General features: G+C 43.9%; 1 protein-coding gene across 1 annotated transcript in view; it reads right to left on the bottom strand.

Annotated features, from left to right (window-relative positions):
* Positions 1–25,973, bottom strand: part of FAM222A (family with sequence similarity 222 member A) — a 77,365-nt gene that overhangs the window by 16,329 nt on the left and 35,063 nt on the right. Inside the window, exon 2 of the mRNA XM_074206123.1 lies at positions 13,774–13,906. Within this exon, the coding sequence (XP_074062224.1) occupies positions 13,774–13,855 (82 nt within the window). The 5' untranslated portion in view covers positions 13,856–13,906. The remainder of the gene's footprint in view (positions 1–13,773; positions 13,907–25,973) is intronic.

Below are 25,973 nucleotides of genomic sequence, written 5' to 3'. Positions count from 1 at the left end.
GAAGATATTGAAGGTCCCTCCCAGGTATAGGCAGGACAGGACAGCACAGTGGGGAGAGTACTGATCAGAAGTCAGAGGATATGGATTCTTGGGTTTGATGAATGTGACCCTCCCAGTTCTGACTTTCTCTGATCCAACAACCCCTTCCCTCCCCCCAGCTCTGACAACCCTTGTTATGAGGCCTTTCCCAGGCAACATCCCCTATTGGAAGACCCCTTTTCCTTTTCTGCTAATAAAATACAGAAGAAACAAAACAATTTACAATTCCAATAAAATTCAAACAAATCTTAACCATTTCCTATCCTAAGGCCCCTCCTGGCTTTCACATTCTCTGTTCTATAATTGTAGGGGCCCCACCCTATACATTGGAACCTCTCCAAGGGGGCTGTATTTGATCAAGGCTGGGTAATAGGGCAGCCCCTTGCAAAGGGCCAATAGGACTGGGGCCATAATAAGTATAATGCTAATCTCTCACCCAAATCACAGGCCACTTATTTTAATATAATTTCTATTTACTTAAGTTGTGAACATGTTAAATCCTACCCCAACCCTCCCAGTAGATTAGAAGAAGGGCAATATAGTGCAATGGGAATGGTCAGTCTGGTGACCTGGGTTCAAATCCCATCTCAGACAATGCCTATGTGACTTTGGTGAAGTCATCCAATTTTCTTGGGCCTCAGTTTGTTTCCCTCTAATAAGATGGGGTCACAAGATGACCTCTGAGGTACTTTCCATGATCTGAATCTATAATTTAGAAGTGACTAGAATCCCTAATACTTAGTACAGGGTTTGCTGACTGATCTTTATCCCCAAGCAGGCCAACGTCCTAGCTTTGGTCATGACAGGAACAGTAATAGCAGATTCTGTCCCCAAAGCTCTGCAGTTTTTCTCCTTCCTGATCTCTAGCCTTGAAAGTCTGTCAGTTTTGGTCTCCATTAAACCTCTGCCTCTCTCCCTCTTTTCTTCTTTCCTCTGCCCTGTTTCTCCTTCTCTATGTTCCTCAAGTTCTCCTGCCCTGCCTAGTCCTCATCTTCTTGTTTCCCTCCCTCTCTCTCTGCCCCTTCTTTCTTTCTCCATCCCTCCATCTCCAGCTGTCCAACATTCTTCATTTCTAAAAATCTTTTCTATTTTCTGGCTCCATCCCTTTATCACTCAACATGTCTCTCTCTTGTCTCCATCTCTCTTAATCTGACTCCTTTCATCTGTCAGATCTTCTTTCCCTGTTGTCTCCCTCTAGCCTTCTCCATTTCTATGTCTCTCCATGTCTGGTTATTTCTCCAGATGTCCCTCTCTGCCCCTTTGGTCCTCATCTGATCCCCTTCCCCTCTCTTTTTCCACTTCTTCCACTTTCATTGGATGCTTGGAGGAGGGTGGGTCTGGGGCCCTAGGCCTGACCACTTCCATTTCTCAGGCTACCTTCCTAACAGCTAAATAATTGAATCTGCACAGCAGTCAAAGATTTGTTAGAATTTTATTGGAATAGTAAATTGTTTTGCTTCTTCCGTATTTTATTAGCAGAAATGGAAAAGGCATGGCCTGTGGCAATAACCCTCTGGCTTTCTCTAGTGGACTGACCAGCAGTAGCAGGAAAGAGCTCCTTAGAAAGGATTGGGGGGGGGGGGTAAAGGGAGGCTTCCAGCTACTCTTTATTTAGAAGAATTGGTCTCCAAGTTCAGCTTCGGGCTGGGTTAAGTGCAGGCTGGCAGCAAAACTCTGTTTTGGTGGGAGGGAAGAAAAGAGAGTTTACCCCATTCCCACCTAGCCTAGTCAAGGATGGTGGGATCTCTCCTGCCCTTGGATAAGACTGTCCTTGAAATTTCTGAGATCACTGAATTTTACAGCTAGCTCTGGACTCTGGAAGGCTGATGCTGAGTTCAAATTCTACCTCAGACATTGGATTGGGCAAGTCACTTTACCTCTGTGTAACTCAGTTCCCTCATTTTTAAAATAAGGGATTTGGCTTTGCCATGGGGATTTTCTTATAGTTCTAGGATCCTGGGAGCTTAGAAAGTATCTAATCTAGGGGTTCTTCACCTTTCAGACTGTCACAGTCTACTCTGATCTTCAGGCCCCCCAAGCAACACCTATTGCTCCCTTCCCAGAATCCTGTCTCTAAATGCATAAAACAAAAGAACAGAATTATAAAGAAAATCTACTATAATGTAATATACTTATCCATTTATTACAAAAAATCCCCACCAAATTCAGGGACCCTAGGTTGGTACACCTTGGGGGCAGCTAGGTGGCGCAGTGGATAGAGCACTGGCCTTGGAGTCAGGAGTACCTGGGTTCAAATCCCACCTCAGACACTTAATAATTACCTAGTCCTGTGGCCTTGAGCAAGCCACTTAACCCCATTGCCTTGAAAAATCTAAAAAAATAAAAGGTACACCTTGACTGGGGGGCGGGGCACTCGATTCCCTCTTCTTCCTCCTTCTCCCCAATATTCCCTGAGTGCCATTTTTCAAAAGACTTATCTCCTAGGAGTTACAAGGCCATTGTCACTTTGGCCCTAGAGACTGGAGGTCTTTTCCAAGTCACAGTTTAACTGAGACATTGCCATCCAGTGATTAAGATTAGTTAAGAGAGAGATGAGACAAAGAGGCCAAGAACGATCTCTCCAAAAAAAATAAATTTAATGTAAGGTTTCTCAGTGAGTGAGCCAGAAGATCCACAAGTATGGGACGAAAGGGAAAGGAGAGAGGAAGGGAGAGAGAGACAGAGACAGACAGACAGACAGAAGGTTCTGAGACCTCAGAGTGCAAGGCCCTGAACAAGAGGTACTGTTTCAACATCCTCAGCATCATAAGAATCTAATATGGATCCAAGGAATCTTAAAACCTCATTCTACAGAGGAGGAAACTGAGGGCCTGGCCAAGGGAAGTAGCTGGGAGTGATCTTCAGAGGCAGGACAGGAACTGGCCTTCTCCTGTTCCTCTGGGTCCAAATCTAGGATAGGTGGCCTTGGCTTGAAGACATTTTCTGCAAGACAAAGAACTCACTCTGTCCTGCCTGAGGCAGCAGCCCTTTCGGCTTGTTAAAATGTTTTTTCTTTTTCCTGATATCAAATCAAAAGATGCCCCTCAGCATCTTTCCAGCAGTGAGCCTTGATCTGCCTTCTGGGGTCAAAGAGAATAATCAAGTCAGTGGATCCAAAACCCAGTCCTAAACAGGACTCCCATGGGGGGGCTTTCCAGTCTGGGAGCCTGATACTGACAGCCTCTCTGGTCCTTCCTGGATCTGTCCACCCTACACCTACCCTGGCTCTGGTCTCCTTGGAGTGACTTCTTTCTCCCCTCTGGCTTCACTCTGTCTCTCAGCATTCTGTCCCTACATTTGCTCAGAAAGGGGATCTGGAGTCCAGTTATCCCTGGATAATCCCTGTCCTGCCTCCCTCATAGGATCAAATGCGATAATCTACTTGTATGGACTTTGTCACCTGCAAAGTGCTCCAAAAATGTCAGCTACTATTATTGTTCATCTGTAAATGGAAGGGTAGAGCTCAGTGACCTCCCTATGGCCCCCCTCCAGCTCTAGAATCAGGGGCCCAGAAGAAGGAGAAAAAACTTAGATCCACCTTACTTCAGGCCCACCAAAAGCTCCCTCCCTAAGCCTCCAATGGACCCATTTTCCAGGATGCCTTCTCTCTGGGAACTTGATTACTATACCACCTCTCCCATAAGGCTTTGCTTCACTATTTCAGGGTTTCAAATGAACTCAAAAGATTAAAAATAACTACAAATTTTGGTGAAAACCCCAGCAGTTGGGTGGATGTTGAGATAAAATGAGTTATTTGTGAGTGCATTTCCCAAAGAATAAAATCAGCCTACATTGTAGAGCTATTGACATTTTTGTGGGTGATGGGTTTGAGAAATTTTTTTCAGGTTTGCACAGTGGCAGTATTATAGCCAGTAAGGTTTATATGAGGCTCGATTGAAAACTGAAATATAATTGGCATCGGCAATTTTTGACAGTCTCTATGGAGATTGGCGTTCTGAGTTTTTTTTTTAAAGTTTACTTTGTATTTTCAATAGTTTCTTCAATAGAATTCTTAAGTACAACTTAGAAATTTGAGTTCAGGAGGTTATTTTAAGTAATTGTAACTACTTAGTTTTCAGTCCACGTGGTCTGTAATTATGGGGAGAATAAAGAATAGGTTTAATTTTAGTTCTAAAAGGAAAAAAAGATGTAAATAATTTTCACAGAATATGCTGACTTGTATGGGGATTCATTTAATGAAGAGATTTTTGAAGGGACCCTGAATTTGGATGGGAAAAATCTACTTTTCTTTATTTTCATTCATCTCCTAACTTTCTCTTTCTCTCTCTGTCTCTGTCTAATCTGCCTCTCTCTCCCCCTTCCTCTCTCTTTTCCCTTTTGTCCCATACTTGTGGATCCTCTGGCTCACTCACTGAGAAACCTTTAGGGTCTTACCCTCCCACATTAATTTTGTTTCTTTTGGAGAGATCATTCTCGGCCTCTTTGTCTCATCTATCTCATAACTAATCTTAATCACTGGATGGCAATCACTGGATGTCTCAGTTAAACTATGACTTGGGAAAGACCTAGCTTTAAAAAGACAAGGTCTCCCATTATATCCAGGGCCATTTCCAGTCTTCCTGATTCCTATCTGGCCACTGGACCCCAATGTGTCTGGAAGAGAAAGTGAGACTGGTGACTTTGCAAAGCTCTCCCTCACTTAAATCCAATTCACTTGCATGTCATGGCATCACCTCCCTGATGTCATGGTCTTCTCCAAGAATGAAGGACAAACATCAATATTACATGAAGACAGGGGAGGCTCAGTCACAGACAATACAATTGAAGGACTGAGACAAACCCAGGAGAAAAGGAATTCCCTGGGGGGGAATCTTCAGTCTGGTTCTTCCTGTCTTAAGCTAGTGAGCACTGAATTGAGAGTCTGAATCCAAGCAGATTCCAGTTCTCCAACTTTATAATAGTTGGGCCACAATAGCTCAAGTTTATATAGAAATCTAAGGTTTGCAAAGATTTCTCATTGGTTCCTCACTTGGGAGGTATGTGAGGAGGGACCTTCCATCTGTGAAACAGAAACCAATATTATCCCTATTTTACAGATGAGGAAACTGAAGCTCAGGTGAGTTCAGGTCTTCCTGACCCCAGGTGCAGTGCTCTGTCCACTTTGACACCTAGCCACCTGTAGGATGCTGGCCATATTATTTCTTTCAGGGTCACAGTGTACCCACCTGTTAAATGAGTGGGGTGGCTTCATCTGTAAAATGAAAGGTCTCTTCTGACTTTAAATCCCCAAATAATGTAGGAGCTCCTTATGCCAGTTGCAGCAGCCCACTGCAAGGAGCACAGTCCAAGAGGACAGAAGGATGTAAGCATCTCTTTTGCTAAAATGCTTCCCTTGGGGGCAGCTAGGTGGTACAGTGGATAGAGCACCAGCCCTGGAGTCAAGAGGACCTGAGTTCAAATCCTGACTCAGACACTTAATAATTGCCTAGCTGTCTGACCTTGGGAAAGTCATGACCTTTAATAAAATAAAAAAAATTTTTTAAATGCTTCCTTTCACCCCATGCCCCTGGAAAGCAGGCTGGGGCAGGCTCAACCTGCCAAATATCATGCCTGTGTCTAAAGTCACCTCCTTATCCTTCCTCAGTTGGAGTGTTCCTAAGGAGAGCTCAGGAGGCTTTCCCTCCTCTTTACTGGGCTAAGACTCAAGGCCTAGATTCACTGGCCCCTCTTCCCTGAAATTAGCCTCTGTCCAGTTCACAAAGCAATCCTAAAGGAGCCTTGAGCTTCTATCTCTGGGGCCCATATCTATTCCTGCAGGGATTCCTTCAGTAATCTGGTGTTATCTGCTGCTCCCATGGTCCAGAAACTAATTGGCCCTTGAAGGACAGTTTGTTGTTGATGATAATAATAATAATAATAATAATAATGATGACGATGCTGGCTGATATTTCTAGGGTTTGCAAAGTAACTGTATTATCTCATTTAATTCTTACAATATCCCTGGGGAGGGAGGAATTATTATTACCATCTTCATTTTATAGATGAAGCCGAAGGAGGTCAATTGACTTGCCCAGGGTCACATAGACAGTAATTGTCTGAGGAAGAATTTGAACTCAGGTCTTCCTGACTCTAGACCTGGTGCTCTATCCACTGTGCCACCTAGCTGCCCCAGACTAGATCAGCATTTCTTAAACTGGGGTCATGAACTTTTAAAAAAATATCCTGATAATCATATTTCAATATCCTTTTCTTTCTTATTTTATACATTTTAAAGAATTTTTCTGAGGTGAGTTCTTTAGACTTCACCAGACACTGCTCAGAGGGTTCAGAATGCAAAGAGGTGAAGAATCCCTGGGCTATAGGACCAGATGGAATTCTACAAACATTCAAAGAACAATTAATTCCAATATTATATAAACTAATTTTTTTAGTTTTTGCAAGGCAATGGGGTTAAGTGACTTTCCTGAGGTCACACAGCTATGTAATTATTAAATTCATTAGGCTGGATTTGAACTCAGATCCTCCTGACTCCAGGACCAGTGCTCTATCCACTGCGCCACCTAGCTGACCCTATAAACCATTTTTTAAAAAACAGGTAAAGAAGGAGTTCTACCAAATTCCTTTTATGACATAAATGTAGTTTTGATCCCAAAACCAGGGAAAGTAAAGACAGAGAAAGAAAACTAATGAATATTAACACAAAAAGTTAAATATAATACTAGCAAGGAGATTATATCACAAAGATCATATGCGTTGCACGTAGGATTAAACAAGGAATTCAAGGATGGTTCAATATTGGGGAAATTATAAGTATAATTGGCCATATCAGTACCAAAACCCATAAAAATCATATAGATCACTTCTCAATAGATGCAGAAAAAGCTTTATACAAAATACAATACCCATTCTTATTAAAAACACTATAAAACTTAAGAATAAATGGAGCTTGAAGTGACAAGTAATATCTATTAAAAACTAAAAGCAAGTATTATATCTGATGAAAATAAACTAGAATTCTTCCCAGTAAGATCAGGGATGAAACAAGGATGTCCAGTATCACCACTATTATTCAGTATTGTTCTAGAAATGCTAATTGCAGCAATAAGAGGGAAAAAAAAAGAAATGGAAGGAATTAGAATAGGGAAGGAAGAAACAAAACTATCACTCAAATATTATGGTATATGTAGACTTCTAGAGAATCAACCAAAAAACTAGTTGAAACAATTTAACAACTTAAGCAAAGTTGCAAGATATAAAATAAATCGACATAAATCATCAGCTTATTTTACCAAGACATAAAAGAGAGATTCCATTTAAAATAACTGTAGTTAATATAAAATACTCAAAAGTCTACCTGCTAAGGAACTATATGAACACAATTATAAAACAATTTTCACACTCAGAAAGAACTAAACAGGGGCAGCTAGGTGGCGTAGTAGATAAAGCACCGGCCTTGGAGTCAGGAGTACCTGGGTTCAAATCCGGTCTCAGACACTTAATAATTACCTAGCTGTGTGGCCTTGGGCAAGCCACTTAACCCCATTTGCCTTGCAAAAACCTCACAAAAAAAGAAAGAAAGAACTAAATAGCTGGAAAAAATTAATTGCTCATGGGTAGGCTGAGGCAATATAATAAAAATGACAATTCTACCTAAATGAATTTACTTATTCAGTGCTGTGCTTTTGGAGCGAGAATTCATTATGTACCAGAGAAAACTAAAAACAATTTGGCAGAAACCTCAGGCCAAATACCAAAATAAAGTCAAAATGGATAAATGATTTCGACATAAAGGATGATATAACAAATAAATTAGGGGAACTTTGAAAATTTTAACTGTCAGTTCTATGGATAAGGAAAGGATTTGTGATCAAATAAAGGATAGAAAGGATCACAGATCTTGCAAAAAATATTGCTGGAAACTACTGTTGCATGTAGTTGGAAAAATAAATATTATATATTATATAATATATATTTTAATATACAGTTATTTATATATAGAGGATCACAGAAAGTATAATGGGTAATTTTGGTATCATGAAATTTTAAGAAGTTTTGCCTAAATAAATCCAATGTAGCCAAAATGAAAGAAAAGCAAGAATTGAGGGTTATGGGGGGGTAGTAATTTATAGCAGGTTTCTCTAATAAAGGTCTCATTTCTCAAATCTATAAGAAACAGTCAAATTTGAAAAAATAAGAGCCAATCATTTTATAGTCAAAGGAAATGAATACGCAATTTTTGAGGAAGAAATCAAATATATCTCTAATCACTATTTGATTAAAGAAAAGCAAATTAAAATAACTGAGACACCACCTCAAACCTAAAAGATTAGATAATGTGACAGAAAAGGAAAACGATAAATGTTGGAGAGGATGTGGGGAAATTGAAACACTAATGTATTGTTGGTGGACTTGTGAACTGATCCAATCATTCTAAAGAATAATTTGGAACTATGCACAAAGCTATAAAAGTGTATATACTTTTGATTCAGCAATGCTACTAAATACCAAAGAGAGCAAAGAAAAGGTGAGAGGATCTATTTATACAAAAAAAAAATGTATAGATGCTCTTTATATGATGGCAAAGAATTGAAAATTAGGAGCATGTTCACCAATTACAGAGTGACTGAACAGGGGTATGTGATCACAATAGAATACTATTATAAGGAATACTGAAGATGTTAGTCTCAAAAAAACATGGGACGGAAGACATGAACTGAGGCAAAGTAAAGCGAGCAGAACCAGGAGAACGCTGTATATAGCAACTGCAACATTGTAACATGAGATGTAACAGTGTAACAGTGGAAGACCTTCAACTCCGTCCTCATCAGTAAAAAGGCGTTGGAGCTGCACAGCCTCCAAGGTCCTTCCCAGTTGCTAACCCCTAGAATTTCATGATAAGGCAGATCGAATGGCAGAGATGATGATAGGACCCTGAACTTGGAGCCAGAAGGCCTGGGTTCAAATGTTGCCCCAGATATTTCCTAGGTATGACACCATGAGCAAGTCACATAATGAGTGTTTTGGTTTCCTCCTCTATAAAATAAGGGCAGTGGACTCAAAAGCCATCTAAGGCCTCTTTTAGCTCTAAGCCTATAACCCTTGGAGTCCAGGCTCAGAGGCTCCCATCTGCCTTCTTAGTTTAGTCCAAGGGCTTTGAAGAGGGGGGGGGGGGTCATCCTTTTCCAGTCAACTTTTGTGGCAGCCCTCAGGGTCTGACTGTCCCCAGAGAGGGCTCTGCCTTGGATGGAGCATGATCTGCTGTGGTGCCCTAAGCCACCAAAGGAAGATATTACCACCCTCAAATCATCAGAGCAGAGCTAATTCTATCCTCCTTCAGGGGAGTCTGGGGGTTTAGCCTTCAGAGCCAGAGACCCAGTTCTCCCATACACTCTAAGTGGTCCTTATATTTAGCTGCAGATGACTCACAGTTTATATATCAATAGCATTATAATAAATTCAAATATTTATTAATGGAAAACTGAAATAAACAGAACTATCTACGTCCCAGGAAGGCTCAGCTGACCTGGAGCTGGAGCCTAGCTGAAATGGAAGAAGATGAGGTGGGGGGAGATAAAAGACCAAAAGACTGAGAACTTCTATCCCTTCTGGGGTGGGCTGGAAGGGGGCATTGTGGGGATGAGGAGCAGCCAGCCCTGCCACTTGTTCTTGCCTTGTTTGGATGTCTTAACTGGCCTAACTCTTGCTTCTGCTGAAGGGGGGGCAGTCTTTACTTTCACCTGTCTTAGAGAATGAGGACTGAGAATAGGTCAGCAGACAGCTCTCCCAAGAGAAAGAGAATAAGGGGAGAAAGAATTAGGGGCTCCCCCCAGAAGGTGGGACTCCAGCATCTGGACATGGAGGATCTTCTCTACCCTTACCCCCAAACTGTATTCTTACATCAGCATCACTTCCTTCTGACTCCATCCTCTTCCCTCCCCATCCCCAAATTCTTATACCCCGACTGCAGTCCAGCCTGGTTAGACCTTGGACAAGTAGATGTCCTCTCCCTGGAGCTCAGTTTCCTCCTTGGAAAAACAGGGGGTAGGGAAAGAATTAGAAAAGGCCCCTCCCAGCTCTAAAATTCACTTTCCAAGGCTCTTTTAGATCTGCCAACCTGTTTTCCATCTGCCCAGGAATAGAAGTGCTACCTACTGAAGACCAGGCCAAGGTCGGACTTGGAAGAAAAACAGATCATTCATCAGGGAACTGGGGGGCGGGGGTTGGGGATTGAAAGAGCTAAGTCAACTCAGGGCAAGGCCTGGGAATAGGAGGATGGTACCTGGATCCCTTAGTACCAGTAACCCTCAGGCAGGGAGATGAGTCATCTTTTTGGTGAGATTCACCCCCAAATTAATCAAGGCCTTGGCAGGCTAATATGATTAAACAGCTGTGCTGGCTGATCTGACCTAGCATCGCCCTGCTGGAGAGTCTGCCTCAAGGTCCTGTAACATTGCTACCAATGGGACACAGGGGCCAAAACCTGAAGATAACACCCAGGTTACTTTGGAGGTGGGCAGGTGGCCAGAGCCTTTTGGGGAAGGGGCATCAAGGTGGGGAGGTCCTTGGCGGTGACCCCTGTTCCATCTGCTGGGCTCTGCCCTCCTTTTTCCCTCCTGCTCCCTGCTCAGAGCAAGGGCAAAGAGGCAGGTCCACCTTCCAAGCCCTATGCTGTAACACTTCCATTTCAGAGTCTAAAAAGGTAGGGATGGACTAGAACCTGGAGGTTCCTTCCATGCTAGATTCATGGTCTGATGACTAAGAGCTGGTCGGAACCTCAAAAGTCATCATGTCTTATCTCATTTTTTACAGAAAGAGAAACTGAGGCCCAGAAGGGAAGCAAGTTGGATGGAGGGACAAATCTTGGCTCCAATCTGGCTTCAAACCCAGCATACTCTCCTTCTAGTAGGATTGCCTCTGCTGAGAGGTGGGTCAGGCCAGGAGTGTCCCCTACCCCCCTAGCCTCTAGGACCTGATCCCAAGCCAGGTCCCATTGCCAGGTCCTTGTTTTGCCCCCCCAGTCTGGACTTGGGGAGAAAACTCAGGATTCTGTCCGAACTTGTGCTCCACTGTGTGTGTGTGTGTGTGTGTGTGTGTGTGTGTGTGTGTGTGTGTGTGTGTGTCAGCCTGGGGAAGGGGGAGGGGACCTTTCTGGACTCATTAGGCACCAGCCAGGCCTGCCAGTCTTGGTCACCAGCTGAGCTGGGGCACTTGTGGGAAGGCCCCAGGCCCCCTGTTTTAATTTGCTTATCTCTGTGTCCCTCCCTCCCTCCTCTCTTTTCCTGGTCTCTTTAATTACCTGGTAAGTCAATGTCACTTTCAATAAGTCTGGAAGATTCCAAGGAGTGGAGAGCTCTGGGCCCAGCCTGGGGAGTGGGGGGAGGTGGGGGTGGGGAGGCTGGCTCACCCTGGGACAAGGGTGGGGCTATGGCCGCTGCTTATCCTCCTTAGGCAAAGGAAATCATTCTAGGCCCAGCTCCCTTTCATTAACCTCAGGACCCCAACTCCCCCCAGGGTCCCCTAGCCTCTGTCTGTTCCTCCCTGCCCCCCCACCCCCACTACAGGCTAGGTTCAATCTCTCTCACTTGTCTATCTCAGAGCACTTTCAGGGGCTCATCCCCAGCGGCACACTGGACTAGACCCTAACGGTACAGAGCCTATGCAAAATGAGGGGTCTGGTGTCTTCCTGTGACCATCAGTCTGGTGAAGCAGGGGATCCCCTTGTCAGGACAGGTCTAAATATCTCAAAGAAAAGGCAGTGGCTTAGAAAGGACATGGAAAGGTCAGAAAGACATGATGTTTTTCACATCCCAGTCTCTGTGGATTCTGGGTTAAGAACTTCGGATCTAGAGACTCTTTTAAGGTCCCTCCAGAGACCCTAGCGTGGACATTAAGGCTTCATGTCCCTCCCAGCTTCAGGTCCCCCCTGGTCTTTGACCCCTCTCACCTCTGACACTCCAAGGCCCTCAGCCTGGACGTTCTTTGTTCTTCTTCTTCTTCTTCTTTTTTTTTTTTTTAGGTTTTTGCAAGGCAAATGGCGTTAAGTGGCTTGCCCAAGGCCACACAGTTAGTAATTATTAAGTGTCTGAGATCGGATTTGAACCCAGGTACTCCTGACTCCAAGGCTGGTGCTTTATCCACTGCACCACCTAGCCACCCCTCCCCCATTCTTTGTTCTAAGGCCCCTCCCAGTCTTATTTTGCCTTTCACCCCAACTAACAAGAAGTGACTATATACCTCTACCTAATAAGCAACTCTCTCCTATTGCATCTTCTCCAAGACTGTGCTTTCTTGCCATCCCCTCCCTCACTTATTTTAATTTCTCCTTAGTCACTCCCTTCAGCCCGGAAATGTGTTGTGTCCCTCCCTTCCAAGAAAAAACCCTCCTCAATAAACTGCTGTAGCTCCCTATTACCTCGAGGATCAAACATAAAATTCTCTTTTTGACTTTTAGAGCCCAGCCCTCTCCCACCTTTCCTGTCTTCTTACATTCCACTCCCCAACATGTCCTCTTTGAGACAGTGTTATTGCCTGTTCTCTCAGCCTGGGCATTCTCTCTGGCCATCCTCTATTCTCCAGAATGTTCTCACTCCTCCACTCTGCTTTCTGATTCTTTCAAACCCCACTTTCTACAGGAAACCTTTCCTGATGCCTCAACCCTAGTGTTTTCACTCTATTGCCTCTTTATCCTACATTTAGCTGGATTATCGATATTTCTTGGCTTTTTATCTTCCCCATTAGATTACAAATTCCTTGAGGACAGGGCCTGTCTTTTGCCTCTTTTTGTATTCCCTAGTACCTGCTATACAGTCTTTTCTGGCTGTTTGATTAAACTCTGCTATTCTGGGCTCTATGATCTAAGCTCCACCCCCCCCAAACAAAACACAGTCCTTCATATAGAAGGGGAAACTTAGAGTTAAACAGAATAGTCTCCTGCTTATAGAGAGAATCCTGGTCATCCAGCCTCTGTGGGCTAACTGTTGGGACATTCTTCCTTCTTCCTGCTTGGGGTTCATGCTGGAGTACAGATAGGCCCAAAGACCTTAGAGTTCAAAGGGACCTAATCAGCAGCCTGCCTAGGTAGCTTAGGTGTTATTCTCCCCATTGTACAGATTAAGCAATTGAGGTTTAAAATCAGATCCATTAAGCAACAGGCTACACTCAACTCTACAAGAGAGAAATAATAGAAAATAAGATTTGAGGTAAAAGCAATCTCCAATGTTCTCTAATCTGGGTGCTTCATTTTATAGTGTCACAGACCCATTTGGCAATCATGGGAAGACTCAAGACCCTTGCTCAAATCATCTTTTCCAGTGAATGGGATAAAATGCAAAAGATTCCAAAAGAAATCCATTCTATGAGAGATAAGCATCTAAATATTCTACCCCAATATTCATGACCCTGGGGGGAAGAGACAGGCTCTTCCCCTTTGACAGTTGAGGTAACATAGCTTGGGAAATGACTTTCCCCAGGTCAGGAAGAAAGCCTGAGGCTGAGCTAGAATTAGAATCCAGAACCCTTTCAATCCAAGGCTCCTTCTGCTTTCCCTTTGAAACCATCTTATTGAAACTCATTTTACAAAAGATGAACATGAACCCCAGAAAAACAAGTGACTTGCTCAAAGTCACACTGAAGAACCAGATTCTCAGGTTTGGTCCCTGGGGGCTCAGGTTCCAGGCCTGAACCCTTTCCCCCAGGGTCTCAAGACCTGAAATACTCTTTCTCCCAAAAGTGGCCCTGTGCCTATTTGTCCAGGGCCTAGGTCTGGCTACTTACACTTGCGGAGCTCCAGGGTTTTGTTGGGGCAGGGGAGGTGCTGAGGGGGTGGGTTTTGGGTCCGTTGCAGACAGGCCAACATGGTGGAGGTGGAGCTGGAGCTGGAGCCCAAGGCTCACCGTGCTCTGTCACACTGAAAGACAAAAGAAGAATTGATCACTGGGGGGGCTCCAAGGACTCTCCCTCATTTCATATCTCAAACTAGGGGAACAGTGAAAGCCATTTCTATTTCAGCTCAAACTGGGGGAACATAAGACTCCCAAACCTTAAAGAGATTGTTTAGGCCATCTAGTCCAACCCTCTCATTTTACATATGAGAAAACTGATGTGCACCAAAGGAAGGCAGCTTGCCCAGGGTGGTAGGCATAATAATTGAGCTTAGGCCTTCTGATATCAGAGCCAACATTTTTATTTTATTTTTAAAATAATTGTCTTATTGATGTTCTTGCTATAAATCTCCTGAACCCTTGCCAAAAAGGAAACTGTCTCATAACAAATAAGTATGATTAAATAAAATACAGAGCCATGTTGGCTATGTCTGGTGACATTCCCCTTCTTTCACACCCAGAGTCCACCAGGCTGCCTCCTGAAGATCTGCTTCCAGATATAGGGGCAAAAATTATGCCATGCTCCCTTTCATGTGGTCTGCATCCCACAATGAGGTGATTGCACCAGCCCTGGAGTCAGGAGGACCTGAGTTCAAATTTGACCTCAGACATTTAATAAGTGCCTAGCTGTATGACCTTGGACAAGTCACTTAACCTCATTGCCTTGCAAAAACAAACAAAAACAAAAAAGAGGGGATTAGACAAATAGGCTTTGAAGGTCTCTTCCAACCGGACATTTATACTTCAAGGATCTCTATACTTTTGAAGTCAAGAGCCAACCCCTGACAGATGGGGAAGCTGAGGTCCAGGGAGATCACACTGTGCAACCAATCTGAGATAGAAGAGAAGAATGAGAGCTCCCTGACTGCCAGGTTGGTTCAACCTCCCCCAAACATTGGACTCCATCAGAAAGCCCTTCCAGTTAAGGCTTCCTCAGTCTTTCCAGCTAGCAAAATGAATTTCTCAAATTATCTCTTTCAGTGGGTAAGTGAAAGGTGGTAGGGCATCATCCTCATTTTTCAGGGAAAGAAATAGACTCTGAAAAGAGCTGAGAATGAGATCCAGGCCCAATGCTGCCCCATCTTCCTGTTTTTGGTTAACCCATACAGCTCCCACCCTATCTCAGTTCCCTTTTCTAGGGTCTTCAAAGTCTGCCTAGCACTGTGCACCCATTATCTCCTGGGAGCCATGAAGGTTAGCTCTGGGCAGTAGAGGTTTCAAACCTTGCAATGACTGTGGTACTCCAGTCTCTGAGCTAGGAAGATGGATTGGAAGCCTCTCTTTCCCCTGTTATTTATCTCTAATTTGGCTCTCCTGTCTAGATCTTGTTTGTTTATAATAATATGTTCCACAATAAATGGGCATCATTCTATTTATATATATGAATGTGTGTGTGTGTATATTTTATATATATATATATATAGAGAGAGAGAGAGCTATCATCTATTCACTTATCTATCTGTCTGTTTATTGGTCTATCTTTCTATCTGTCCATTTGTCTATCAGTCTATCTTTCTAACTACCTACCTATCCATCTATCTGTGTATCTATCCATCTGTCTATCCATCCATCTCTCTGTCCATCTATTTGTGTATCTGTCCACCTGTCTGTCCATCCATTAGTCTATCTTTCTACCTACCTATCCATTTATCTATCTGTCTGTCTGTGTCTCTCTCACTGTCTTTCTCTATCTCTGTCTCTGTTATTCATCTGTCTGTCTGTCTGGTTACCTAGCTATCTGTAGGTATGTCTTGTTTTCTTTCCCCCTTGGCCTGGGGGCTTCTCCTTCTTTTGCCTCTCTAGCATCCACTGTCTCACAGAGGAGACACTCTAGAATAGCTTGTTGTATGGCCCTCTGACCAGCTGGATCAGTCTGGACTTCTCTGAGACTCAGTTTCTCTACTTTTAAAATGAGGCACTGAAGCAGGATCTAGGATCTGATTAGGCAACCTGGGCTCAATTTCAATGGTTCAGCAAACTCTAATGAGGGTTATAAATTCAAGTTGTGATAGTTCTGGTTGTCTCCATCTGATAGAGGAAGAAAGTGAGGTATCCAGGGTCACCAAGATGGGGTCAAGGGCAGGATTCAAGTCCAGGCCTCTCTAGATCCAAGCCCAAGGTGCTCCCCCCACATCCCATGACTGCCCCCCAGTCCATGCCCCACCAAGCTCCTCCAAGGCTCTTAAGGCAAGTCCTGCTTCCTCTCTTGGATAACCTTGCCTTCGGGGCTGCTGGAGGATAGCAGGGTTCCAGAATGGGGAAATGAGTGACTGGGCAAGTTACATGATGAGGATGCTCTGACAGAGACAGAAAGAGACAGAGAGAGATAGAGGGAGAGACAGACAGACAGACAGACAGATAGACAGACAGAGATCATGTGGGCCAGAATCAGTAGCCTGAATCAAACCTGGGCCAGCTGCAACAATGGTCTGTACATTGGGAGCTCAGTGTTTCTCCCAGGGATCATTGCCAGTCATTCACCTTGGCAGAGCAGATTTGACTTGTGACTTCTAGAGTGATCTCTCTCCTCTATCAGGCCCAGTCCTGTTCCGGCCTGCAATGATTAGCTTTTCCCCAGTTGGAAGAAATACCCTCTACAATGGTGAAAGAATGACCGGGAGGGGCTCCCCCTCTTCGATCTGTTGGGGCCTGAAGTTTGATCCCAGTTCTGACGTCCTTCTTTTGCCCACTCATCCACACAAGGAGACTCATACCTCCAAACCAAGCAGGCTACCATCTGACCTTCCCTCTTTCTTGGGTACACCCACCACCTTCATGGCTCCATCACAAGAGATTATGCTTCCAGGCCCCTTTGAGTTTTACCAAGCCCTTTTCAGATTATATCATTTGATCCTTACAATAACAACCCTAAGCATAATTTTGGTTACATTAAATTAAAAAGTTTTACACAAATAAAATCAATATAGCCAAGATTAATGCAGAAAGTTGGGAAACAATTTTTACAGTTAGTGTTTCTGATAAAAGTCTTATTTTAAAAATATAGAGAGGATGGAGTCAGATTTATAAGAATACAAGTCATTCCCCAATTGACAAATGGTCCTAGGATGTGAATAGGAAGTTTTCAGATAAAGAAATTAAAGCTATCGATAGTCATATGAAAAAATCATTAATGAACAGAGAAATGCAAATTAAAACCACTCCGAGATACTTCTTCACATCTGTCAGATTGGCTGATAGCTATCTGGGCCAGAAAAGAGAAATGATCAATGTTAGAGAGGATGAGGGAAAACTGGAACACTAATGTGGAGTTGTGAACTGATCCAACCATTTGGGAGAGCAATTTGGAACTCTGGTCTGAGGGCAATAAAACTGTGTAAGCCCTTTGATCCAGCAATACCAAAACTAGGTCTGTATCCCAAAATTCCCCCATAAAAAAGGGGGAATGACCCACATGGACAAAGATATTTATAGCAGCTCTGTTTGTAGTGGCAAAGAATTGGAAATTGAGGGGATGCCCATCCATTGAGGAAAGGCTGAACAGGTTATTGTATATGAATATGACGGAGGACTAATGTTCTGTAGGAAAGCAGGAGTGACCAGATTTTAGAAAAGCCTGGAAAGACTTGCATGAACTGATGCTGAGTGGAGTGAGTAGAACCAGAAGAACATTGTACAGTTACAGCAACACTGTACAATGACCAACTAGGATGGACTTAACTCTTCTTGCAATATGATGATCAAAGACAATTCTAAAGGACTCATGATGGAAAATACCATCCATGTCTAGAAAAGGAACTATAGTCTGAATGCAGACCAGTGCAGATTATTTTCATTTTTTAAAATTTGTTTGATGTTATTTCTTTCTCGTGGTTTTTTTCTTTTTGTTCTGATTATTCTTTCATACATGTGTAATGTGATTGTACATACATAATTCATCAGATTTCTCACTGTCATGGGGGAGGAAAGGGAGGAGGGAGAAAAATATGGAACTAAAAATCCTACAAAAATTAATGTTGAATGTTTCTTTTTTACATGTTATAGGAAAAAAATAAATAAAAATTTTAAAAAACCAACAATGCTAAGAGGTAGATATTATTGTTATCATCCCTATTTTACAGATAAAGGAACCAAAGGCTGAAAGCACTTAAGTGACTTCCCCAAATTATTTAGCCAGGATGAAGCTTCTTACATCGTACAGGTAAAACAGAAATTAAGTGGCATACTTGATTGGGCAATTGTCCTCATTAGAAACTGTAAAATTGGGAAGGTCATAACCTGAACCTTGACCTTGTGAGCCCTCACCCTGGCTACAACTGAACCCTTATTTTCAGCCATAGGCTACACCCTGTCCCACACAAGTATCCCTCAGTCTGAGCTGCTGGGCATGTGAGAATGGGTGATGGGGGATCCCTGCCCTAGACAAAACAATGTGTGAGCATTAGGTACAGAAGCTCAGATATCTGGGTGAATATGGCCAGAGATGGACAGTGCAGGATCTCAGCACCTGGTGGGGGTTTGGGGGAACAATGCTGATGTAATGCTCCATTCCCTTCCTTAACTGTCCTAGCCTCTAATTCCTTCAGGAGAACATGTATACAGCAGGTACTTTCTACATGCTCATGGAATTATCAGATTTACTGAGTGAAGTAGGGAGATTTATAGAAGCTCAAGTATTGAAGAGAGGTTTTTGTTCAATCTTTTCAGTCATGTCCCTCCCATACTTCATGAACCATTTGGGGTTTTCTTGGCAGAGTAGTTGGTCATTTGCTTCTCCAATTCTTTTTACAGATGAGAAAACTGAGGCAAAGGGTCATAAAATTAGTGTCTGAAGCTGAATTTGAACTCAAGTTCTCCTGATTCCAGGCTCACCTCTCTACCCACTGTGCCATCTTGTTGACCAAGGGGAGGTGGGGTGAGGACAAATGCATGGTGAATAGTTCTGATATTGATGATATAATAAAAAAAAATGGGTATGAGGGAAGGGTTACAAGTCTCTGAATCACATCTCTTTATTTCAGTTCAGCCTAAAGATGCTTGTGTGACCTTCCCTTCACTTTCCTGGGCCTCAGTTTCCTCAGTTGTTAAAATGAGAGGGTGGGACTAGATGGCTCCACACAGGGTCATAGATTAAGATCTGGAAACAACTTTTTTTGCAAGTCAATGGGGTTAAGTGACTTGCCCAAGGTCACACAGCTAGGGAATTTGAACTCAGGAGGACTCCAAGGCCCATGCTCTATCCACTGAGCCACCTAGCCACCCCTGGAAACAACTTTGGAAGGGACTTTTACAAATGAGGAAATTGAGGTCAGAGAGTTTAAGAAGCATTCTAAGATGATTGTTTATAGCTCATATGCTAATGGCATGACGTGAGTGGGTCTCCGCCCCCCAAGACACAGTGCTGGAAGACTGCCCAAGGGGGGCCTGGCAGAGGAAGTCCCAGACTCACTATTGGGCAAGTATCTACCTGCTAGTCTAGAGAACAAGCTGGAGATTTGCATTCTAGTTTGAGCTGCGCCAATAATTAGATGGGCATGATGGGAGGCAAGTTACAACCTCTCTGGGCCTCAGTGTTTTCATCTGTAAAGTGGGCTAATAATACCCTAAGCTACATCATAAGATTAATGCAAGGGTCAAGTGAGGGAATGGGCAGGAATGTGCTTTGAAGACCCTCTGCACACAAACCTAGTGTGTTATTACTATTATTAATAAGAACAATACTGTACACACGAAAAGTCTCATTTAACCTGAACTCATCATTGGAATAAAGTGATTCTGGCCCCTGGAGGATTCCAAGGTATAGGATAAAAGGTATTCATTCTTTCATAAACTATCTATTAAATGGGTTCAGGAAGTCATGGGTTTGAATTCTGTCTTGGTATCTGTTTGACCCAACTTCCAAAGGTCTCATTTTCCTCTTCTGTAAAATGAAATTAGGTCTGATGGCCTCGCTTCTTGAGCTATGATTCTGATATCCAATGGACCGGTGGAAGGAGGAAGGAGGATGGGAGGAAGAGGTTCTGGATTCAAATTTTGGGTTTGCTACTCACTTCCTGGAGGAGCTTCAACAAGTCCCCTCCCCTCCCTGTGACTCAGTTTCCCTACCCATAAGTTGAGGAAGTGAATTAAGTGTTATCTGAGGTCTCTTTTTAGTTCTAAGTTATGTTTCTAAGATGCTCGGCAAGGCTGCTTTTGGCCAAATTCTAACTACGGTGGGATATGCGGAGCTTTGCCCCTTGTTCTGACATCCCCTGGCCTGTGTGTCTCTGCAGAGTATTCGAGGAGTAGCAAGTCATCAGAGGTCTGGGAGAAGGGATGGGCCTCTTTTTTGTTTCAGTTTTTGTTTTTGCAAGGCAAAGAGGTTAAATGACCTGTCCAAGATCACATAGCTAAGTAATTATTGTGTCTGAGACCGGATTTGAACTCAGTTCCTCCTGACTCCAGGGCCAGTGCTCTATCCACTGCACTACCCAGTTGCCCCTGGACTCTTCTTTTACTTGAATCCCACCTCTCCCAGATCTTGCCTTTGCTGACCATTATCCACCCCCCCCCCCGCCCCTTTCAGGAAATTTGCCCTAGATACTGGGCGATATGAGGCAATAAAAGCCCCTTCCTCAACCTCCCCCCAACCCTCCCCAGCTAAGCTTTCTCTTCCCCATCCAAAGTCCCGACCCCTTCCTTTCCATTGAGGGAAATTGAAAACTTGGTCTTCCCAATAGCAGAGCTCTGTAAACATAATCCTAGTTTGGAGTAAAGAGTGGGGAGTGGGAGATGGGGGGGGGGTAGGGGATGGGGGAAGAAAGGAAAGTTATTTAATCCTAAACAGGTGTCTGCAGTCTGAAATTGGGAGGCTCTCGGCTAATAATGAAGTATTCATGAGGAAAAGCTTTTTTTCCCAAGACTTCCTTAAGATCCTAATTTCACAACAAGCTCCTTGTTAGGAGGCAATTATTGCAATCTTGTATTTCCCGAGCCGGAGACGAGCCGAACCGGCCGGGCTGAGGCTTCCATCTGTCCTAGGCCGCCTTGCTCGCTCGCCAGCTATGAAAGACAATCACAGAACCACCTTTCATTATCCCTATTTTACTTTCAGCAAAGGTGCCGTGAAAGAAATGATTTCTTCTGAAAGGGACTTTTATTCAGTTTCAAAACCAATTTTCTCCTATTACTGTCTCAAAAAAAAAAAAAGGAGGGGGGGAGGGGGAGGGGCTGTTTTTATTCCCCACATTACAGACTGTGTTAATGCAGCTCGGGCTGGCAATAAAAGCCACAGTATCCATTTTCCGGCTTTGATTTCTGGTAATTTTAAAATATGCCATTACAATCAAGGAGAAATTATACAGTTTAAAAAAGGAATGAAGCGCTACTTAGTGAAAGGATGAATGCACTTGACTGCTGGGAATGGGAGCCTGTCCTCCCGGGACTTGGGAGGGTAACCAAGCTTCAGAGCCCCCAGCCCACACGTCCATGCAGCCTTGATCTACAAGAAAGCCCCCCAACACATATGCACTTGGATACCCAGTGAGGGCACAGCTCAGAATGGGGCTGAGTGCTCACCTTTGGTATTTGTTAGGAGGCCGCAGAGAACGGGGGCTCAGAGCCCACCTCTGGTATTTGTTAGGAGGCCGCAGAGAACGGGGGCTCAGAGCCCACCTCTGGCATTTGTTAGGAGGCTGCAGAGAATAGGCGCTCAGAGCCCACCTCGGGTATTTGTTAGGAGGCTGCTGAGAACGGGGGCTCAGAGCCCACCTCTGATATTTGTTAGGAGGCCGCAGAGAATGGGGGCTCAGAGCCCACCTCTGATATTTGTAAGGAGGCCGCAGAGAACGGGGGCTCAGAGCCCACCTCTGGTATTTGTTAGGAGGCTGCAGAGAACGGGGGCTCAGAGCCCACCTCTGATATTTGTTAGGAGGCTGCTGAGAACCGGGGCTCAGAGCCCACCTCTGATATTTGTTAGGAGGCTGCAGAGAATGGGGACTCAGAGCCCACCTCTGGTATTTGTTAGGAGGCTGCAGAGAATGGGGACTCAGAGCCCACCTCTGGTATATGTTAGGAGGCCACAGAGAATGAGATTTCAGAGCCCACATTTGCTAGCTGAGCAACCTCAGGCAAGTCACAGCTTCTTAAGCCTCAGTTTCCTCACACATAAAATGGTAGAACCCCTCACTCCATCAATAAACATTTATTAGGATAATAACAAAGGATGAAAATAGATGACAAGGATGATGAATGTCTGGAGCACTTATCTCACTGGGCTATTAAGAGGCTCAAATGAGAGGTAGGGCAGCTTCATTTTTTTTCCTTTGACTTCCCAGTGCCTAACACAAGCCCCCTGAGTACAGATGCTTCATCTGGATTTACTAATGTCCTTCACAAAATATAAAGAACCCTCAAAGCCAACTATTGGGTTTTTGCTTTTTGGAGATAGTGTAGAGGGCTTTCAAAGAGAAAAGGCCCTCTCACAAAGGATCTGGGTACTTTCTCTACCTGGGTCACAGCTCTTAGCATACAGTAGGTGCTGAATAAATGCTTGTCCTTCTTTTGTCCATCACTTCTAGCCATCACACACCTCTTTACTATCCCTAAATTGTACACAAGCAGGTCCTGGTTTTAAGAGTCAGGAGAAGCCTGGGCTCTGGTCTGCCAATGACCACGGCTAGCTTTGTGATCCCAGACAAGAGACTCAAATCCTCTGAGCCTCAATTTCCCCTTCTATACAACAGGGAGAAATCGGTCTCTAGTTCTGAGGGTGGAGATGATGCTGCATGAAGGGCTTAGTTGATCTGAAAGTTTGATGTGCTGATGTTGGCTCTGGTTATTATTACTCCTGATTCATCCCTTCTCATATATTTCCCTCCTCAAACCACTCAGACATGCATACACATACACCCCAGAGCCAGAAGCATATGAGGAGGGAGGCTCCAACCAACTGGCCTAATGTCACACCAGGAGGATATAATAGAAACAGGATTCACTCCCAAGACCTCAGACTCCAAAACATTGCTCTAGAGTCCTAGCTGACTGTGTGACCTTGGATAAGTCACTTTTCAGGTCCAGGTCTCAGTTTACTATAATAGCAAATTTTTACTATAATAGCAAAGGATCCCAAATTTCCCTCCATTCCTGCTGTTCTGTGACTGGGGAATGCTGTCTGTTCACTTGTTTAACCATAGATTCATGGGGACCAGATGGTAGCCACACATCCCCACCTTGAGCCTGAACAGATAGTATAGGGCCACTCTGACCCCTCTTGAACCAGTGTGGTGTTGGCCAGAGCCCTGGACTAGGGAGTTAGGAAGACCTGACTTTGGGTCCCACCTCAGATACTTCTCATACAACTCTGGACAAGTCACCTACCTAATCTGGATAAGCCTCAACTTTCTCATCAGTAAAATGGGAAGATTGCCTAGCAGAATACTGTGACCATCAAATGAGATTAGATTTTATATGTTGGTATACAGACAAATCTAGATGACAACATATCTATGCAAACATATATATGTGTGTGAATATATTTAGGTATATATTACATTTTGTAACTTTTGAAGTATCATCTAAATGTTAGGCACCACTGTGGAGACCCCTGAGAATGTTGAGACCTGCAGAGACAAAGAACCAGCATTTCCCATTATAGAACTATCCATAAAAACCACAAAACATCTGAGTTGGGGGGCACTTATAACAGAGGATATTAGGACTGAGAGGGGCCTTAGATCAGGGAGTGTCAGATCTAGAAAGGGTCTTAGAGAAGATCTAGTCCACCTTTTCCTCTTATACTCAAGATAAAAAAAAAAAAAAGGCCCAGAGAGAGCCAAAAGCTTGCTCTAACTCACCCAGTAGCCAGATACTCTGGACTTCCAGTCCCCTGGAGTCGTCCCTTTGCTCTCTTCTCCTACTATTCAAATCCCCTTGGGGGAGGGGGTGTGGAGCCCTGCCCTCTCTCCATCAGATCTGGGCAGCTGTTCTGGACCCTTCGTCCCCTGGTGGCCTTTGGTGAAGGCTGCTCTGCCAAGCCCTTGGCATCAGCAGATAGCCCCAGTCTAGGGCCGGCTTAGTTAGCTCCATCTGCATGGACACTAATTCCAAATCATTGGGATCCGATTTAGCTCAAGCTGTCCGGGCTCTTTCCCTAGAGCACAAAGGATGCTCAGCAGTTTTGCTAGCCCATCCTGGGGAGGTGGGAGGCTGGAGGCGGTCTATTTTCCTCTGAACCATTCCAGGCTCTGGCTCCTCTCTTTGGCTGCCCCTGCCTCTACCATCCGCAAGAGTCATTATTTACATTCCTGACTCAGCTCCCAGATCTGAGGTTAGCCCCGCTCCAAGACCTTCAGTAATGGGCCACTTCCCCCAGAGCCTCAGTTTCTTAGGTTGTTAAAATGGAAGTAACAATATTTACATTAACTAAACATCAGGCTCATGTGGAAGAAACTATTTTATTCAGTGCTACAGAAAAATGGGCTGTTGTTAAGTTTTCTATCTCTTCACCTCCTTTACCTTCCTACCCCTATGAAGGCCAGTAGTAGCTAACAGTCAGGGCCTGGGGAGAAGGTCTGTGAAAGGGTCCTTAAAACACAGGATGGTCCTATCAGTGCTGGGAGGGTCCTTAGAACCAGGAATGTTAGGATTGAGGGGGTGGACCTTAGAAATCTTCTATAGTCCAAGGGTTCTTAACCTAGAGTCCATGAACTGAAATTTTTTTGATTAATTGGTTTCCTTTGGAACCCTCTATATTTATTTTATACATTTAAAAGCATGATTCTAAGGAGAGTTTCATCACCTCCCAAAGGAGTCCACATCACTAAAGAAGGTTTGGGACCCTGTTCTCACTTCTTTACAGAAGGGGGCTGAGGGGCACAGAGGAGAAATGACCTCCTCAGGTCGCCACTTACTCTCCATTGTGACATTACCATGTCACAAGGGGGTCACAATATTGTGATGAGGGTCTACTGGCAGTTGCCCATATCACTCCCCCATCCTTAGAGAAAAGACAATTGGCCTATATAAGCTCACTTGCTATCATGGGGAGGGGGGAGGGAGAAAAATGTGGAACTCAAAAGTTTACAAAAATGAATGTTGAAAACAATCTTTACATGTATTTGGAAAAAATAAAATTAAAATTAAAAAAAGACAAGCATGTGACTGGTGGCCTATGGAGAATGAATAAAGGGGCAATGGTGGTGGGCTATATCCCACTCCTACCAGCTCTCTGTGTATATGAGGAAGAAGAAGCCCTTACTTGTTGGATATTGAATGAATGAATGAATGAATGAATGTGCACCAGTCAGGCAGGTTTGCCAGGAGCTCTGGGCAAAGAGACCATGCTTTCAACCAACAATCCCATCTTGGACCCCATCATTTCCTTGGAGTTGGATGGGCAGTCTCTGATCCTTAATATTTATCACATACTAATTAATAATTTCTTGTTGATTGAATATAAGCTCTCTGAAAGTAAGGATTATTTTTGGTTATGTTTTGAATTCCCAATCAGAAACAGTTATTAAGGGCTTGAGGCACCAAGCTAAGTGTGGGGGCTAAAAATACAAAAATAAACCAATTCTTGTCCTCACAGAGCTTACATTCCCAACATTCTCTCCATAGTATACATACGTGAGTATGTAAAGATTGTACATGAGGCAATTTGAGAGAAGGGTAAGATCCCAGGAAAGTCCTCCAGAAGAAGGCAGATGCAGGGCTGAAGGAAGGAACCCAGGCTTCCAAGAGGCAGAGAACATGAGAAGGAAGTGTATTACAGATTAGGAGGGCAGCCAGGGCAAAGGCCTGGAGGTGAGAGATGGGAGCTCTGGGTGGGGTGGAGCAAATATGCCAATATGACTGGACCATGGAGTGCATAGAGAAGGGGAACATGGGGGTGGCTAGGTGGCGCAGTGGATAAAGCACCAGCCCTGGAGTCAGGAGTACCTGGGTTCAAATCTGGCCAAGCCACTTAAGCCCATTTGCCTTGCAAAAAAAACCTAAAAAAAAGAGAGAGAGAGAAAAGAAAGGACAGGAAAATAGGAAGAGGCCAGCTTGTGAAGAGCTATAAATGCCAGAGAGAATGCTAAGGGTAACAGATTACCAATAGAATTTGCTGAGGCAGGTTGGGACATGATATCCCCTACCCTCTAAGGAAAGTCA

Source organism: Macrotis lagotis, chromosome X (assembly GCF_037893015.1).
Source record: "Macrotis lagotis isolate mMagLag1 chromosome X, bilby.v1.9.chrom.fasta, whole genome shotgun sequence".
Classification (NCBI taxonomy): Eukaryota; Metazoa; Chordata; class Mammalia; order Peramelemorphia; family Peramelidae; genus Macrotis; species Macrotis lagotis.
This window is presented reverse-complemented; position numbering and strand designations above follow the sequence as displayed.